The sequence below is a fragment of the Penaeus chinensis genome, chromosome 7 (assembly GCF_019202785.1).
Source record: "Penaeus chinensis breed Huanghai No. 1 chromosome 7, ASM1920278v2, whole genome shotgun sequence".
In the NCBI taxonomy this organism is placed as follows: domain Eukaryota; kingdom Metazoa; phylum Arthropoda; class Malacostraca; order Decapoda; family Penaeidae; genus Penaeus; species Penaeus chinensis.
Window position 1 is genome coordinate 11,005,345 of NC_061825.1, and position 20,000 is coordinate 11,025,344.

The 20,000-nt window shown below is 33.9% G+C and overlaps 6 protein-coding genes across 6 annotated transcripts; all 6 read left to right on the forward strand.

Moving 5' to 3' along the window:
- The first annotated feature begins 3,219 nt into the window (after positions 1–3,219).
- LOC125027429 (pro-resilin-like) lies at positions 3,220–3,814 on the forward strand. The gene is made up of 2 exons (XM_047616504.1): positions 3,220–3,244; positions 3,377–3,814. The coding sequence occupies exons 1-2, from the start codon at positions 3,233–3,235 to the stop codon at positions 3,740–3,742; spliced, it is 378 nt and encodes a 125-aa protein (XP_047472460.1). The 5' UTR covers positions 3,220–3,232; the 3' UTR covers positions 3,743–3,814.
- A 1,925-nt stretch (positions 3,815–5,739) lies between these two features.
- On the forward strand, positions 5,740–6,319 carry LOC125027430 (pro-resilin-like). The gene is made up of 2 exons (XM_047616505.1): positions 5,740–5,764; positions 5,884–6,319. Exons 1-2 carry the CDS (start codon positions 5,753–5,755, stop codon positions 6,247–6,249), a joined length of 378 nt encoding a protein of 125 aa, XP_047472461.1. The 5' UTR covers positions 5,740–5,752; the 3' UTR covers positions 6,250–6,319.
- Positions 6,320–8,769: 2,450 nt separating this feature from the next.
- Positions 8,770–9,363, forward strand: LOC125027431 (pro-resilin-like). Its single transcript, XM_047616506.1, has 2 exons — positions 8,770–8,794; positions 8,928–9,363. The coding sequence occupies exons 1-2, from the start codon at positions 8,783–8,785 to the stop codon at positions 9,291–9,293; spliced, it is 378 nt and encodes a 125-aa protein (XP_047472462.1). The 5' UTR covers positions 8,770–8,782; the 3' UTR covers positions 9,294–9,363.
- A 2,813-nt stretch (positions 9,364–12,176) lies between these two features.
- LOC125027432 (pro-resilin-like) lies at positions 12,177–12,811 on the forward strand. The gene is made up of 2 exons (XM_047616507.1): positions 12,177–12,267; positions 12,374–12,811. The coding sequence occupies exons 1-2, from the start codon at positions 12,202–12,204 to the stop codon at positions 12,737–12,739; spliced, it is 432 nt and encodes a 143-aa protein (XP_047472463.1). The 5' UTR covers positions 12,177–12,201; the 3' UTR covers positions 12,740–12,811.
- Positions 12,812–15,428: 2,617 nt separating this feature from the next.
- Positions 15,429–16,010, forward strand: LOC125027433 (pro-resilin-like). The gene is made up of 2 exons (XM_047616508.1): positions 15,429–15,453; positions 15,575–16,010. Exons 1-2 carry the CDS (start codon positions 15,442–15,444, stop codon positions 15,938–15,940), a joined length of 378 nt encoding a protein of 125 aa, XP_047472464.1. The 5' UTR covers positions 15,429–15,441; the 3' UTR covers positions 15,941–16,010.
- A 2,035-nt stretch (positions 16,011–18,045) lies between these two features.
- Positions 18,046–18,622, forward strand: LOC125027434 (pro-resilin-like). The gene is made up of 2 exons (XM_047616509.1): positions 18,046–18,070; positions 18,187–18,622. The coding sequence occupies exons 1-2, from the start codon at positions 18,059–18,061 to the stop codon at positions 18,550–18,552; spliced, it is 378 nt and encodes a 125-aa protein (XP_047472465.1). The 5' UTR covers positions 18,046–18,058; the 3' UTR covers positions 18,553–18,622.
- Positions 18,623–20,000: the final 1,378 nt, after the last annotated feature.

Below are 20,000 nucleotides of genomic sequence, written 5' to 3' on the forward strand. Positions count from 1 at the left end.
GAGTTCGTGTTTCGAGAGTCAATGACATCGTTCATTCTCTGAACTTTGCTGTGTAATATGAGGTGCTAACAACATGAAAAAGAATAAATTAAAACAAGTGCAGCTTGTGTTTTTTTCTGAGCTGACGAGAGATCTGCCTTTTGAAAATGTCTAAATATAGTAGTGTAGAATGTCTTTGTCCATGCTCTGTGTAGTAGATACATACACACACATATATATGTGTGTGTGTGTGTGTTTATCTGTGTGTGTGTGTGTATCTATGTGTGTGTGTGTGTGTGTGTGTGTGTGTGTGTGTGTGTGTGTGTGTGTGTGTGTGTGTGTGTGTGTGTGTGTGTGTGTGTGTGTGTGCGTGCCCGTATGTAGACATATATATTCATTACACATGAGTACACATATTTTCCCTCCTACCTATAATGATCTATAATTTAGTAACACTTCACGCATTCCACAATGGAAACACACACACAAAAAAAAAAGAAAATAGAGCAACGAAATATTTCATCTCCATTTCCAAATTAAGAATCTTCCTCGCGATAACCTCCCCGACAGGCTAACCTTGAGTGCTGGGAGCGTGTGTGAATATTTCTCCTCAGTACTGCCCTACTTCTCTGAATAATCATTAGCCTGATTACAAACTATGCCGATATGGTGAAAGACTTTTTGGCATGTTTTTTCAGATTTTTTGTTGTTACTGAGGGCTTTGATTGTTTATACGAAAATACAGAAAATAGCTGTAAAAACTGAAAAAAACAAAACATACCGACAAGCACACATATCAGAGTAGGTAGACACACACAAACACACACACACTATTACTCCAAATATACATGATCTTTTATTATTATCATTATAATTCAAAAATAATAAGATCTATAATTAAATCAATAAATAAATGAATAAAGGAGAGCAAATATGTTTTGTTAAGTTAATTAGTTTCCTGATAAACACTAAATAAAACTTCTACATCACAGTTTTCTTAATTGTACACTAGAGTCTTAAGTACATTTATGCTTGGTGTGAGAATACATCGAATTTTGCTTCTGGTAATCTAAGAAAAAGGGCGTGTATATAATATATGTTTTATTTATTGATTTATTTATTTTCTATTTCGTCATAATTTCATGCCGGGTTTACCTACAGAAACAAAACACAATTTGAATACGAGAATACCTTTCTTACCCGTTGTCAGAAAAATCCTTATGTCAGTAATTTAAGAGTATACAAAATATATAAATTTGATTAATTATTCTAATTACTGAAAGCATTTTTAACATTTTGTTTCACACATGCCACCATGGGTACAGCATTTTATTTTAATTGTATTTATTCAGAATTAAATGACTTGTTTCTCAAGATTCTAAAAAAAAAAAAAAATAAAAAAGTTATCACTGTGAATGGAATCTCAAATGTAAATCATTACTGATAAGCACGATATCAATATTTCTGATCAATAACAATTTCATGATATCTGCCCTTCCAAAACATTTAGTTGTGAACAAAAGCATTCATACAAAGGGCGTAAGATAATCGTGAGTAGTATTTCCATTTAAGACGAGAAATTGCTGTCTGCCGTGACCTTTCTTTAACAGATTCCTTTTTCATTCATAAATGGATTTAAAATGAAGAGCCAACATATTCACCCAAAAATGACGACATATCAGGTATCCAATGTGAGAATATCTGCTTGAATACGAGCTCGGTTTTCCATTTGTGCTGTGCAGTTTAGCGGTAGCGATCTCGTCTAGCAATCTTGCTGACCTGCGTTCAAATCCCTCACCGCCAGTGGCTAGTAACCCCGGCCTTTTCTTGCAATTTAGTACGGGTAATTTAGAAGCATCATGAAACAGACAGCATGCCACACCAAGAATATCCATTGTAATAAATGAAATGAAACTAAATTATTTTTATCCTTAATAATTATTATCAAAATCAAATAAAAGAAAAATACTTCTTACCGAATACTTTTTACCGTTAGTTCAATTAATTATCCTGTTTAATTTTCGAGAGGAATCGTGCCAAATCATAAGGAATTGAATGAGAAAAGTATGTATATATGTGGGTGAACAGATTTTGGTCGAATTTTCAGTTTGGTTAAATATGATCTTACTCTCAATGACTGTATTATCCGATGTATTTATACATGTTCAAAATATATATTTTGGACTGCATTTTTAACAACACCTCGCTTTCATTGCAGCTCATCTATTTCATCAGTTGGTGTTACCTATTGTTTAATATCGCACGTACATTCTTCAGATATAGATTTAGACACATATATGTTTATTAAGAAAGACGTTCCGAAGAGGATTTTTTTCATAACAGATTTACCTTTGTCAGTGGGACGCCTCAAGTAAAGCAACGAAATAATTCTGAACTAAATGGCGATACCGGTTACTCACTGTTGTGTACTGATGTAGTGTTAAGTTCATTTTTTCACATATAAGTTCAGCATCTACTATTATTGTTGTTACCGCTATTCCACTTATTTGTTTTGTCATCACTATCATTATTATTTTTGCTATTATTGATCATAATAATCTACGTGAATGAACCCAGATAAGTGAATCCTTTACCAGATATAAGCGATGTAAGATATGCATATTGACTCGCTACAACGAAGTATCTGCGTTTGTGGATATTTAGTTGGACATCACATATGAATGTAAGTGGTCAGTCCATTGTGCTTCGTTTGGAATTTGTTCTTAATCTTAATCTGCAATGATGCTTAGTCTTACTGCAGTTCTTAACCTTTAAAGAAAATACGCTTCCTCTAGCTGCTGGGGCATAGGATAGATAAGTGAAACCCTCTCTTGAATTAAAGTAAATTCTTTATATGCAACAGATATATTGACAACACTGGCTAAGATAATTCTAAATATAGGGCTCGTGGTCACTAATTTAAGGAATTCCAAAAGTTGATATAAATCCAGGATGTTCACAATACTTTAGCACCATTGTGTCAGTTATTAATACATTCTTCAAGAAGTCGAAGTCTCAAGAGTTGTTCATTTCAATAACCATTATTTTATTATTGAAAACATGAATCGTTATAAATTGCTTTAAAACGTAATGTTCACTAGAAGGAGAAATTAGATCACATGAACCAAGGTTATCTTGTTGGGATGGTATCTCCTGACGTCATTACATGGGCGGGGTTTTTCTTTGGACTTTTGTATAAATGGAAGGATTCCCTCTTTCTTCTTCAGTTTCTTCGCAGTCTCACTCCACAAACATGTCATTCAAGGCATGTCCTATGTATACATTGTTCAAGAAGTTTCACATTTCATTTCTTGGCTTCTGAATGTCACTAAACTTATGTATAACCCCCCCCCCCCTTAAACTCATAAATAATACTAAAGATTGAAATATACTTCAGGTAATTGCACTGGCCGCCCTTGTGGTCGTCGCTATCGCTCGTCCTGATAGCCCACCTACATATGGCTACTCTGCTCCAACACCTTCTTACGCACCTGCCAAGTACGACTTCAACTACGCCGTCAACGACCCACCATCTGGTAACGACTTCGGACATCAGGAAGCCCGTGATGGAGACAACACACAGGGATCCTACTACGTCCTTCTCCCCGACGGTCGTCTGCAGAGGGTCACCTACAATGTGAACGGAGATTCCGGTTACGTGGCTGATGTCACCTACGAGGGAGAGGCTCAGTACCCCACCCCAAAGGCCTCCTATGGGCCTCCTCAGCCATCCTACAAGCCACCTACTCCTTCCTATGCTTAAGGAACATTACCAAGAATATTTATTGAACTCGTGTTTTTGTAAATACTAGATATTAAACCAGCAATCTTCCCCTTTACTAGTTTTATATCCTATACGCTATATTTTAGCAATGTTTTGTGTCCCAGAAATCGAAATAATAAGAGAAGGCAAATGTTCCAGTACAGTATATGACGACTCAATGAATTACAGAAAAAGGAATCTGTGTTTCAAGCAACGATGGCCACCGCCTTTGTTTTACTGAATTTCCCTCATGATATTGTGCTGCAGAGAAAGTATAGAGAATATATATGGACATAAACTGAAGGTATTTAGCAATCAGTACTGGCCAAAGAAACAATGCACACTTGTATATGTGCGTATGTATATAAACACATTCGTACAGGCATATATACATGCTTTGTGTATGTATATATGTATCATGTATCTGTGTATATGTATATATGTATCATGTATGTGTGTATATGTATATATGCATCATGTATCTGTGTATATGCATATCTGTATCATATGTCTGTGTATATGTATATATGTATGAATGTATAAAAATACATTCCTACATGAATATATATACACAAACGTAGATATATACACATGTATGCGTATGTATGCTGTGCGTACGTTCGCGTATATATAGTCATATACATACGGATACATGTGTGTGCTTGTGTATAAACACACTTATATACACACACATAATAATTATATACTGTATATATACATATGCATGTATGTATGTATGTACACTCACACACATACACTAATGAATATATATGTATATATATATGCATATATATACATATGTATGTATTTACATATGCTTATATACACATATAGAATATTTATATACTGTATATATACCCATATATTTGTATATATGTATATATGTACACACGCACACACACATGCATGAATATATATGTATATATATGCATATACATATATACATATGTATGTATTTACATATGCACATTGGTACGTATATAGGTGTGCACATACACACACACACACACACACACACACACACACACACACATATATATATATATATATGCATGTATGTATATCTGTGGCTATATCTATCTATCTTATATATGTGTGTGTGCGTGCTGTGTACTAATATATATATCCATATACATATACATACAAGTACACACACACACATATATACATGTATGTGTTTACACACACATATAAATTAGTGTGCATGCATAAACACACACATACACACAATTATACATATATTTTTATTTATACATACGTGTGTGTGTGCGTAAGAATTTATGCATACATACACAGACACACATATATTTGTGTGTGTTTGTATACGTATTTATACACATATTTATATATATGTGTACGTGTGTGTTTGTGTGTGTATACGTATTTATAGACCTACATAGACACACGCACACAGACATACACACACACAGACATACACACACATACATGCAGACACCTATACATACACATGTATATATATTATATATACATATACAGTATATATATATTCTTATATATACACATATATATTCAAACAATAAGTATTTTCTAATCTGTCCCTATGATCAGTATGTTAATGGGAGTCTAGATGGAAATCTTTATAATGATATCTGTATTGCGGTGCTGTGATAAGACAGATGTACAGTAGAATATCTGCATTAAAGGGGAAGTTTAAAGTCTGTGGTGTACTTGATAATGAAAGATCAATGTAGCCAGTAACTGAACTATTGATGGACGTTGCTCACAATCGCAAAAGTGTTTAATCTCGTGATTTGTACTTTCTCAGTTTGGCACGTTTATAAAAGCATGACCTTCAAACGCAAAATTCAGACATGCAGTTATGTAACATCATCTGAGGGGAAAACTCGGTCACATGCGGATCAAGGCCGTCTTGTTGGGATGATATTTCTTGACGTCATCAGATGGGCGGAGTTTTATTTCTGAAATTTGGTATAAATGGTAGTACTCTCCATGTCGCCTTCAGTCTCATCGCAGTCTCTCTCCACTAACATGGCATTTAAGGCATGTACTATATATTAGAATTCGAGAAGTTTATTGTTCATTTCTCGATTTCTGGATGTCACTACTCATACCAATTTCTTCACCTCATAAACGATACTAATGATTGAAATATACTTCAGGTATTTGCACTGGCCGCCCTTGTGGTCGTCGCTATCGCTCGTCCTGATAGCCCACCTACATATGGCTACTCTGCTCCCACACCCTCTTATGCACCTGCCAAGTACGACTTCAACTACGCCGTCAACGACCAGCCATCAGGCAACGACTTCGGACATCAGGAAGCCCGTGATGGAGACCACACACAGGGATCCTACTACGTCCTTCTTCCTGATGGTCGTCTGCAGAGGGTCACCTACAATGTGAACGGAGATTCCGGTTACGTGGCTGATGTCACCTACGAGGGAGAAGCTCGGTACCCCACCCCAAAGGCCTCCTATGGTCCTCCTCAGCCATCCTACAAGCCACCTACTCCTTCCTATGCTTAAGAAACAGAACTAAGGATATTTATTTAACTCGTGTTTTTGCAATTACTAGATATTAAAATAGCAATCTTTATCTTTTATAGTTTTATTTCCGTTATATGGTCTCAGTTATAATTTGGAAAGAAAGTGCTTTGACTGTTAAAAGTACACATTCCTTCTTAGCTTGTTTTGAAAAATCAAATTATTAAGATAAATGTTTTAGTGTGTCGATGGCGACTGACTGAAATACAGTCTTCACACACACATACACTATTACTTCAAATATACATGATCTTTTATTATTATCATTATCATTCAAAATTATCAGCCATAAATGGCCATTGAAAATTTAAAACAATAAGATTTATAATTAAATCAATAAATAAATGAATAAAGGATAGCAAATATATTTTGTTAAGCTAATTAGTTTCCTGATAAACACTAAATAAAACTTCTATATCACAGTTCTCTTAATTGTACACTAGAGTCTTAAGTACATTTATGCTTGGTGTGAGAATACATCGAATTTTGCTTCTGGTAATCTAAGAAAAAGGGCGTGTATATAATATATGTTTTATTTATTGATTTATTTATTTTCTATTTCGGTTTTCATGCGTCATAATTTCATGCCGGGTTTACCTACAGAAACATAACACAATTTGAATACCTTCCTTACCCGTTGTCAGAAAAGTCCTTATGTCAGTAATTTAAGAGTATACAAAATATATAAATTTGATCAATTATTCTAATTACTGAAAGCATTTTTAACATTTTGTTTCACACATGCCACAGCATTTTATTTTAATTGTATTTATTCAGAATTAAATGACTTGTTTCTCAAGATTCTAAAAAAAAAAAAAAAAAAAAAAAAAAAAAAAAAATATCACTGTGAATGGAATCTCAAATGTAAATCATTACTGATAAGCACGATATCAATATTTCTGATCAATAACAATTTCATGATATCTGCCCTTCCAAAACATTTAGTTGTGAACAAAAGCATTCATACAAATGGGCGTAAGATAATCGTGAGTAGTATTTCCATTTAAGACGAGAAATTGCTGTCTGCCGTACCTTTCTTTAACACATTCCTTTTTCATTCAAAACTGATTTAAAATGAAGAGCCAACATATTCACCCAAAAATGACGACATATCAGGTATCCAATGTGAGAATATCTGCTTGAATACGAGCTCGGTTTTCCATTTGTGCTGTGCACTTTAGCGGTAGCGATCTCGTCTAGCAATCTTGCTGACCTGCGTTCAAATCTCTCGCCGCCAGTGGCTAGTAACCCCGGCCTTTTCTTGCAATTTAGTACGGGTAATTTAGAAGCATCATGAAACAGACAGCATGCCACACCAAGAATATCCATTGTAATAAATTAAATGAAACTAAATTATTTTTATCCTTAATAATCATTATCAAAATCAAATAAAAGAAAAATACTTCTTACCGAATACTTTTTACCGTTAGTTCAATTCATTATCCTGTTTAATTTTCGAGAGGAATCGTTCCAAATCATAAGGAATTGAATGAGGAAAGTATGTATATATGTGGGTGAACAGATTTTGGTCGAAATTTCAGTTTGGTTAAAATTGATCTTACTCTCAATGACTGTATTATCCGATGTATTTATAAATGTTCAAACTATATATTTTGGACTGCATTTTTAACACACACCTCGCTTTCATTGCAGTTCATCTATTTCATCAGTTGGTGTTACCTATTGTTTAATATCGCACGTACATTGTTCAGATATAGATTTAGGCACATATATGTTTATTAAGTAAGACGTTCCGAAGAGGATTTTTTTCATAACAGATTTACCTTTGTCAGTGGGACGCCTTTAGTAAAGCAACGAAATAAGTCTGAACTAAATGGCGATACCGGTTACTCACTGTTGTGTACTGATGTAGTGTTAAGTTCATTTTTTCACATATAAGTTCAGCATCTACTATTATTGTTGTTACCGCTATTCCACTTATTTTTTTTGTCATCACTATCATTATTATTTTTGCTATTATTGATCATAATAATCTACGTGAATGAACCCAGATAAGTGAATCCTTTACCAGATATAAGCGATGTAAGATATGCATATTGACTCGCTACAACGAAGTATCTGCGTTTGTGGATATTTAGTTGGACATCACATATGGATGCAACATATATATTGACAACACTGGCTAAGATAATTCTAAATATGGAGCTCGTGGTCACTAATTTAAGGAATTCCAAAAGTTGATATAAATCCAGGATGTTCACAATACTTTAGCACCATTGTGTCAGTTATTAATACATTCTTCAAGAAGTCGAAGTCTCAAAAGTTGTTAATTTTAATAACCATTATTTTATTATTGAAAACATGAATCGTTATAAATTGCTTTAAAACGTAATGTTCACTAGAAGGAGAAATTAGATCACATGAACCAAGGTTATCTTGTTGGGATGGTATCTCCTGACGTCATTACATGGGCGGGGTTTTTCTTTGGACTTTTGTATAAATGGAAGGATTCCCTCTTTCTTCTTCAGTTTCTTCGCAGTCTCACTCCACAAACATGTCATTCAAGGCATGTCCTATGTATACATTGTTCAAGAAGTTTCACATTTCATTTCTTGGCTTCTGAATGTCGCTAAACTTATGTATAACCCCCCCCCCCCCTTAAACTCATAAATAATACTAAAGATTGAAATATACTTCAGGTAATTGCACTGGCCGCCCTTGTGGTCGTCGCTATCGCTCGTCCTGATAGCCCACCTACATATGGCTACTCTGCTCCAACACCTTCTTACGCACCTGCCAAGTACGACTTCAACTACGCCGTCAACGACCAGCCATCAGGGAACGACTTCGGACATCAGGAAGCGCGTGATGGAGACAACACACAGGGATCCTACTACGTCCTTCTCCCCGACGGTCGTCTGCAGAGGGTCACCTACAATGTGAACGGAGATTCCGGTTACGTGGCTGATGTCACCTACGAGGGAGAGGCTCAGTACCCCACCCCAAAGGCCTCCTATGGTCCTCCTCAGCCTTCCTACAAGCCACCTACACCTTCCTATGCATAAGGAACAGTACCAAGAATATTTATTGAACTCGTGTTTTTGTAAATACTAGATATTAAACCAGCAATCTTCACCTTTACTAGTTTTACATCCTAAACGTTATATTTTAGTAAGGTTTTGTGTCCCAGAAATCGGAATAATAAGAGAATATATTCTTTCTAAGGCAAATGTTCCAGTACAGTATATGACGACTCAATGAATTACAGAAAAAGGAATCTGTGTTTCAAGCAACGATGGCCTCCGTTTTTACTGAATTTCCCTCATGATATTGTGCTGCAGAGAAAGTGTAGAGAATATATATGGACATAAACTGAAGGTATTTAGCAATCAGTACTGGCCAAAGAAACAATGCACACTTGTATATGTGCGTATGTATATAAACACATTCGTACAGGCATATATACATGCTTTGTGTTTGTATATATGTATCATGTATCTGTGTATATGTATATATGTATCATGTATGTGTGTATATGTATATATGCATCATGTATCTGTGTATATGCATATATGTATCATATGTCTGTGTATATGTATATATGTATGAATGTATAAAAATACATTCCTACATAAATATATATACACATACGTAGATATATACACATGTATGCGTATGTATGCTGTGCGTACGTTCGCGTATATATAGTCATATACATAGGGATACATGTGTGTGCTTGTGTATAAACACACTTATATACACACATATAATAATTATATACTGTATATATATATATGTATGTATGTATGTATGTACACACACACACACACACGAATGAATATATATTTATATATATGCATATACATATATACATATGTATGTATTTACATATGCTTATATATACATATAAAATATTTATATACTGTATATATACACATATATTTGTATATATGTATGTATGTACACACGCACACACACATGCATGAATATATATGTATATATATATATGCATATACATATATACATATGTATATATTTACATATGCACATATGTACGTATATAGGTGTGCACATATATACATACATATATATATATGCATGTATGTATATCTGTAGCTATATCTATCTTATATATGTGTGTGTACGTGCTGTGTACTAATATATATATCCATATACATATACATACAAGTACACACACACACACATATATACATGTATGTGTTTACACACACATATAAATTAGTGTGCATGCATAAACACACACATACACACAATTATACATATATTTTTATTTATACATACGTGTGTGTGTGTGCGTAAGAATGTATGCATACATACACACACATATATTTGTGTGTGTTTGTATACGTATTTATACACATATATTTATATATATGTGTACGTGTGTGTTTGTATGTGTATACGTATTTATAGACCTACATAGACACTCGCACACAGACACGTACACACACAGACACACACACACATACATGCAGACACCTATACATACACATGTATATATATATTATATATACATATACAGTATATATATATTTTTATATACACACATATATATATACAAACAATAAGTATTTTCTAATCTGTCCCTATGATCAGTATGTTAATGGGAGTCTAGATGGAAATCTTTATAATGATATCTTTATTGCGGTGCTGTGATAAGACAGATGTACAGTAGAATATCTGCATTAAAGGGGAAGTTTAAAGTCTGTGGTGTACTTGATAATAAAAGATCAATGTAGCCAGTAACTGAACTATTGATGGACGTTGCTCACGATCGCAAAAGTGTTTAATCTCGTGATTTGTACACATGTATACGTATGTATGCTACGTGTACGTACACGTATATAGTCAGATACATACGGATACATGTGTGTGCGTGTGTGTAAACGCACTTATATACACATAATATTTATATACTGTATATATACATATTTATGTATATATGTATGTACACACACACACACACACACACACGCATGAATATATATGTAGATAAATGCATATATACATATACATATGTATGTATATATTTGTACATATGTATGTATATGTGTGCACATATACATACGTATATATGTGCATGTATGTATATCTGTAGCTATATATATATATATATATATATATATATATATATATATATATATATACACACATGTGTGTGTGTGCATGCGTCTACGCGTATATATTTATTAATATGTTTGTGAGTATGTATATACACACACATATATATATATTCATTTATACATACGTGTGTATGTGTGTGCGTAAGCGTGAGTTTATACATACATACATACACAAACATATATATGTGTGTGTTTTTATGCGTATTTATACACATATATTTATAAAGATTTATACATATATGTGAACGTGTGTTTGTGCGTATACTTATTTATAGACATACATAGACACACACGCACACAGGCACCCACACACACACATATATACATACATGCAGACACCTATAAATACATATGAATATGTTATATATATACAGTATATATACTCTTTTATATACATATATATTCAAACAATAAGTATTTTATAATCTGTTTTTATGATCAATATGTTGATGGAAGTCTAGATGGAAACCATTATAAGGACATCTGTATTGTGGTGCTGTGATAAGACAGGTGTACAGTAGAATATCTGCATTAAAGGGGAAGTTTAAAGTCTTTGTTGTACTTGATAATGAAAGATCAATGTAGCAAGTAGTTGAACTATTGATGGACGTTGCTCACAATCGCAAAAGTGTTTAATCTCGTGATTTGTACTTTCTCAGTTTGGCACGTTCATAAAAGCATGACCTTCAAACGCAAAATTCAGACATGCAGTTATGTAACATCATCTGAGGGGAAAACTCGGTCACATGCGGATCAAGGCCGTCTTGTTGGGATGATATTTCTTGACGTCATCAGATGGGCGGAGTTTTATTTCTGAAATTTGGTATAAATGGTAGTACTCTCTATGTCGCCTTCAGTCTCATCGCAGTCTCTCTTCACTAACATGGCATATAAGGTATGTATTCAAGAAGTTTATTGTTCATTTCTTGATTTCTGGATGTCACTACACATACCAATTTCTTCACCTCATAAACGATACTAATGATTGAAATATACTTCAGGTATTTGCACTGGCCGCCCTTGTGGTCGTCGCTATCGCTCGTCCTGATAGCCCACCTACATATGGCTACTCTGCTCCCACACCCTCTTATGCACCTGCCAAGTACGACTTCAACTACGCAGTCAACGACCAGCCATCAGGGAACGACTTCGGACATCAGGAAGCCCGTGATGGAGACCACACACAGGGATCCTACTACGTCCTTCTTCCTGATGGTCGTCTGCAGAGGGTCACCTACAATGTGAACGGAGATTCCGGTTACGTGGCTGATGTCACCTACGAGGGAGAAGCTCGGTACCCCACCCCAAAGGCCTCCTATGGTCCTCCTCAGCCATCCTACAAGCCACCCACTCCTTCCTATACTTAAGAAACAGAGCTAAGGATATTTATTTAACTCGTGTTTTTGCAATTACTAGATATTAAAATAGCAATCTTTATCTTTTATAGTTTTATTTCCGTTATATGGTCTCAGTTATAATTTGGAAAGAAAGTGCTTTGACTATTAAAAGTACACATTCCTTCTTAGCTTGTTTTGAAAAATCAAATTATTAAGATAAATGTTTTAGTGTGTCGATGGCGACTGACTGAAATACAGTCTTCACACACACATACACTATTACTTCAAATATACATGATCTTTTATTATTATCATTATCATTCAAAATTATCAGCCATAAATGGCCATTGAGAATTTAAAACAATAAGATTTATAATTAAATCAATAAATAAACGAATAAAGGATAGCAAATATATTTTGTTAAGCTAATTAGTTTCCTGATAAACACTAAATAAAACTTCTATATCACAGTTCTCTTAATTGTACACTAGAGTCTTAAGTACATTTATGCTTAGTGTGAGAATACATCGAATTTTGCTTCTGGTAATCTAAGTAAAAGGGCGTGTATATAATATATGTTTTATTTATTTATTTTTATTTATTTTCTATTTCGGTTTTCATGCGTCATAATTTCATGCCGGGTTTACCTACAGAAACATAACACAATTTGAATACCTTTCTTACCCGTTGTCAGAAAAGTCCTTATGTCAGTAATTTAAGAGTATACAAAATATATAAATTTGATTAATTATTCTAATTACTGAAAGCATTTTTAACATTGCGTTTCACACATGCCACCATGGGTACAGCATTTTCTTTTCATTGTATTTATTCAGAATTAAATGACTTGTTTCTCAAGATTCTAAAATAAAAAAAATAAAAAAGTTATCACTGTGAATGGAATCTCAAATGTAAATCATTACTGATAAGCACGATATCAATATTTCTGATCAATAACAATTTCATGATATCTGCCCTTCCAAAACATTTAGTTGTGAATAAAAGAATTCATACAAATGGGCGTAAGATAATCGTGAGTAGTATTTCCATTTAAGACGAGAAATTGCTGTCTGCCGTGACCTTTCTTTAACACATTCCTTTTTCATTCATAAATGGATTTAAAATGAATAGCCAACATATTCACCCAAAAATGACGACATATCAGGTATCCAATGTGAGAATATCTGCTTGAATACGAGCTCGGTTTTCCATTTGTGCTGTGTACTTTAGCGGTAGCGATCTCGTCTAGCAATCTTGCTGACCTGCGTTCAAATCCCTCACCGCTAGTGGCTAGTAACCCCGGCCTTTTCTTGCAATTTACTACGGGTAATTTAGAAGCATAATGAAACAGACAGCATGCCACACCAAGAATATCCATTGTAAAAAAATAAATGAAACTAAATTATTTTTATTATTAATAATTCTTATCAAAATCAAATAGATGAAAAATACTTCTTACCGAATACTTTTTACCGTTAGTTCAATTAATTATCCTGTTTAATTTTCGAGAGGAATCGTGCCAAATCATAAGGAATTGAATGAGTAAAGTATGTATATATGTGGGTGAACAGATTTTGGTCGAATTTTCAGTTTGGTTAAATCTTACTCTCAATGAATGTATTATCCGATGTATTTATACATGTTCAAAATATATATTTTGGACTGCATTTTTAACATACACCTCGCTTTCATTGCAGTTCATCTATTTCATCAGTTGGTGTTACCTATTGTTTAATATCGCACGTACATTCTTCAGATATAGATTTAGACACATATATGTTTATTAAGAAAGACGTTCCGAAGAGGATTTTTTTCATAACAGATTTACCTTTGTCAGTGGGACGCCTCAAGTAAAGCAACGAAATAATTCTGAACTAAATGGCGATACCGGTTACTCACTGTTGTGTACTGATGTAGTGTTAAGTTAATTTTTTCACATATAAGTTCAGCATCTACTATTATTGTTGTTACCGCTATTCCACTTATTTTTTTTGTCATCACTATCATTATTATTTTTGCTATTATTGATCATAATAATCTACGTGAATTAACCCAGATAAGTGAATCCTTTACCAGATATAAGCGATGTAAGATATGCTTATTGACTCGCTACAACGAAGTATCTGCGTTTGTGGATATTTAGTTGGACATCACATATGAATGTAAGTGGTCAGTCCATTGTGCTTCGTTTGGAATTTGTTCTTAATCTTAATCTGCAATGATGCTTAGTCTTACTGCAGTTCTTAACCTTTAAAGAAAATACGCTTCCTCTAGCTGCTGGGGCATAGAATATATAAGTGAAACCCTCTCTTGAATTAAAGTAAATTCTTTATATGCAACAGATATATTGACAACACTGGCTAAGATAATTCTAAATATGGGGCTCGTGGTCACTAATTTAAGGAATTCCAAAAGTTGATATAAATCCAGGATGTTCACAATACTTTAGCACCATTGTGTCAGTTATTAATACATTCTTCAAGAAGTCGAAGTCTCAAGAGTTGTTCATTTCAATAACCATTATTTTATTATTGAAAACATGAATCGTTATAAATTGCTTTAAAACGTAATGTTCACTAGAAGGAGAAATTAGATCACATGAACCAAGGTTATCTTGTTGGGATGGTATCTCCTGACGTCATTACATGGGCGGGGTTTTTCTTTGGACTTTTGTATAAATGGAAGGATTCCCTCTTTCTTCTTCAGTTTCTTCGCAGTCTCACTCCACAAACATGTCATTCAAGGCATGTCCTATGTATACATTGTTCAAGAAGTTTCACATTTCATTTCTTGGCTTCTGAATGTCGCTAAACTTATGTATAACCCCCCCCCCCCTTTAATACTAATGATTGAAATATACTTCAGGTAATTGCACTGGCCGCCCTTGTGGTCGTCGCTATCGCTCGTCCTGATAGCCCACCTACATATGGCTACTCTGCTCCAACACCTTCTTACGCACCTGCCAAGTACGACTTCAACTACGCCGTCAACGACCAGCCATCAGGGAACGACTTCGGACATCAGGAAGCCCGTGATGGAGACAACACACAGGGATCCTACTACGTCCTTCTCCCCGACGGTCGTCTGCAGAGGGTCACCTACAATGTGAACGGAGATTCCGGTTACGTGGCTGATGTCACCTACGAGGGAGAGGCTCAGTACCCCACCCCAAAGGCCTCCTATGGGCCTCCTCAGCCTTCCTACAAGCCACCTACACCTTCCTATGCTTAAGGAACAGTACCAAGAATATTTATTGAACTCGTGTTTTTGTAAATACTAGATATTAAACCAGCAATCTTCACCTTTACTAGTTTTATATCCTATACGCTATATTTTAGCAATGTTTTGTGTCCCAGAAATCGAAATAATAAGAGAAGGCAAATGTTCCAGTACAGTATATGACGACTTAATGAATTACAGAAAAAGGAATCTGTGTTTCAAGCAACGATGGCCACCGCCTTTGTTTTACTGAATTTCCCTCATGATATTGTGCTGCAGAGAAAGTGTAGAGAATATATATGGACATAAACTGAAGGTATTTAGCAATCAGTACTGGCCAAAGAAACAATGCACACTTGTATTTGTGCGAATGCATATAAATACATTCGTACAGGCATATATACATGCTTTGTGTATGTATATATGTATCATGTATCTGTGTATATGTATATATGTATCATGTATGTGTGTATATATATGCATCATGTATCTGTGTATATGCATATATGTATCATGTGTCTGTGTATATGTATATATGTATGAATGTATAAAAATACATTCCTATATGAATATATTTACACACATACGTAGATATATACACATGTATACGTATGTATGCTGTGCGTACGTACGCGTATATATAATCATATACATACGGATACATGTGTGTGCTTGTGTATAAACACACATTATATAATAATAATTATATACTGTATATATACATATGTATGTATGTATGTATGTATGCATGTATACACACACACGAATGAATATATATGTATATATATGCATATACCTATAAACATATGTATGTATTCACATATGCTTATATACACATATATAATATTTACATACTGTATATATACATATATATGTATATATGCATGTATGTACACACGCACACACATACGCATGAATATATATGTATATATATATATGCATATACATATATACATATGTATGTATTTACATATGCTTATAAACACATATAAAATATTGATATACTGTATATATACATATATTTGTATGTATGTATGTATGTACACACGCACACACACATGCATGAATATATATGTATATATATGCATATACATATATACATATGTATTTACATATGCACATATGTACGTATATATGTGTACACATATATACATATATATATATATATATATATATATATATATATATGCATGTATGTATATCTGTAGCTATATCTACCTATCTATGCGTGTAGTAATATATATATCCATATACATATACATACAAGTACACACACACACATATATACATGTATGTGTTTACACACACATATAAATTAGTGTGCATGCATAAACACACACATACACACAATTATACATATATTTTTATTTATACATACGTGTGTGTGTGTGCATAAGAATTTATGCATACATACACAGACACACATATTTGTGTGTGTTTGTATACGTATTTATACACATATATTTATATATATGTGTACGTGTGAGTTTGTGTGTGTATACGTATTTATAGACCTACATAGACACACGCACACAGACATACACACACACAGACACACACACACATACATGCAGACACCTATACATACACATGTATATATATTATATATACATATACAGTATATATATTCTTATATATACACATATATATTCAAACAATAAGTATTTTCTAATCTGTCCCTATGATCAGTATGTTAATGGGAGTCTAGATTGAAATCTTTATAATGATATCTGTATTGCGGTGCTGTGATAAGACAGATGTACAGTAGAATATCTGCATTAAAGGGGAAGTTTAAAGTCTGTGGTGTACTTGATAATAAAAGATCAATGTAGCCAGTAACTGAACTATTGATGGACGTTGCTCACAATCGCAAAAGTGTTTAATCACGTGATTTGTACTTTCTCAGTTTGGCACGTTCATAAAAGCATGACCTTCAAACGCAAAATTTAGACATGCAGTTATGTAACATCATCTAAGGGGAAAACTCGGTCACATGCGGATCAAGGCCGTCTTGTTGGGATGATATTTCTTGACGTCATCAGATGGGCGGAGTTTTATTTCTGAAATTTGGTATAAATGGTAGTACTCTCTATGTCGCCTTCAGTCTCATCGCAGTCTCTCTCCACTAACATGGCATTTAAGGCATGTACTATATATTAGAATTCGAGAAGTTTATTGTTCATTTCTCGATTTCTGGATGTCACTACTCATACCAATTTCTTCACATAAACGATACTAATGATTGAAATATACTTTAGGTATTTGCACTGGCCGCCCTTGTGGTCGTCGCTATCGCTCGTCCTGATAGCCCACCTACATATGGCTACTCTGCTCCCACACCCTCTTATGCACCTGCCAAGTACGACTTCAACTACGCCGTCAACGACCAGCCATCAGGCAACGACTTCGGACATCAGGAAGCCCGTGAGGGAGACAACACACAGGGATCCTACTACGTCCTTCTTCCTGATGGTCGTCTGCAGAGGGTCACCTACAATGTGAACGGAGATTCCGGTTACGTGGCTGATGTCACCTACGAGGGAGAAGCTCGGTACCCCACCCCAAAGGCCTCCTATGGTCCTCCCCAGCCTTCGTACAAGCCACCTACACCTTCCTATGCTTAAGGAACGGTACCAAGAATATTTATTGAACTCGTGATTTTGTAAATACTAGAAATTAAACCAGCAATCTTTATCTTTACTAGTTTTATATCCTATACACTATATTTTAGTAAGGTTTTGTGTCCCAGAAATCGGAACAATAAGAGAATATACTATAATATACTTAATATAATATAGTATAATATAGCATATACTCCTTCTTAGCTTACATAAATTGAAAGCTTTAATTACTGAGACAAATGTTTCAGTACAGCATCTGACTCAGCGAATTACAGAAAAAGGAATCTGTGTTTCAAGCCACGATAGCCACCGCCTTTGTTATACTGAATTTCCCTCTTGATATTGTGCTGCATATGAAGTTTAGAGGATATATATGGACATAAACTGGAAGTATTTCGCAAGCAATACTGGTCATAGTTTTAAATTCTTATGACGAAACCCAGATAAACAATGAACACATGTATTTGTGCGTATGTATGTATACAAATACATTCATGAAGGCATATATACATGTTGTGTGTATGCATATATGTATCATGTATCTGTGTGTATTTATGTATAAAAATACATTCACACATAGACATATACATATATGTAGATATATACACATGTATACGTATGTATGCTACGTGTACGTACTTGTATATATAGTCATATACATATATATACTGTATATATACATTTATATGTATATATGTATGTATACCCACACACACACACACACACATGAATATATATGTAGATAATTGCATATACACACATATATATATATATGTACATATGTATGTATATGTATGCACATATACATACGTATATATGTGCATGTATGTATATCTGTAGCTATATCTATATATCTATATACATGTGTGTGTGTGCATGCGTGTACTTATATATATATATATATATATATATATATATATATATATTATATACATACAAGCACACAAACTTATAAACATACATGCGTGTGTTTATACACACATATATGTATCATAGCGTATATATTTATATATATATGTTTGTGAGTATGTATATTTACACACATATATGTTTATTAATTTATACATACGTGTGTGTGTGCGTAAGCGTGAGTTTATACATACATACACAAACACATATATGTGTGTGTTTGTATGCGTATTTATCCACATATATTTATATAGATTTATACATATATGTGTACGTGTGTTTGTGTATACTTATTTATAGACATACATAGACACACACGCACACAGACACGCACACACACACATATATACATACATGCAGACACCTATAAATACATATGTATATGTTATATATATATACAGTATATATACTCTTTCATATACATATATATTCAAACAAGTAATTTCTAATCTGTTTTTATGATCAATATGTTGATGGGAGTCTAGATGGAAACCATTATAAGGACATTTGTATTGTGGTGCTGTGATAAGACAGGTGTACAG

Excerpts from the sequence above, each read along its gene's own strand:
- LOC125027432 (XM_047616507.1), top strand. The coding sequence starts at position 12,202 with ATGGTAGTACTCTCTATGTCGCCTTCAGTCTCATCGCAGTCTCTCTTC. Across the intron at positions 12,268-12,373 it reads TCACTAACATGGCATATAAG|GTATTTGCACTGGCCGCCCT; the intron begins GTATGTATTCAA and ends AATATACTTCAG.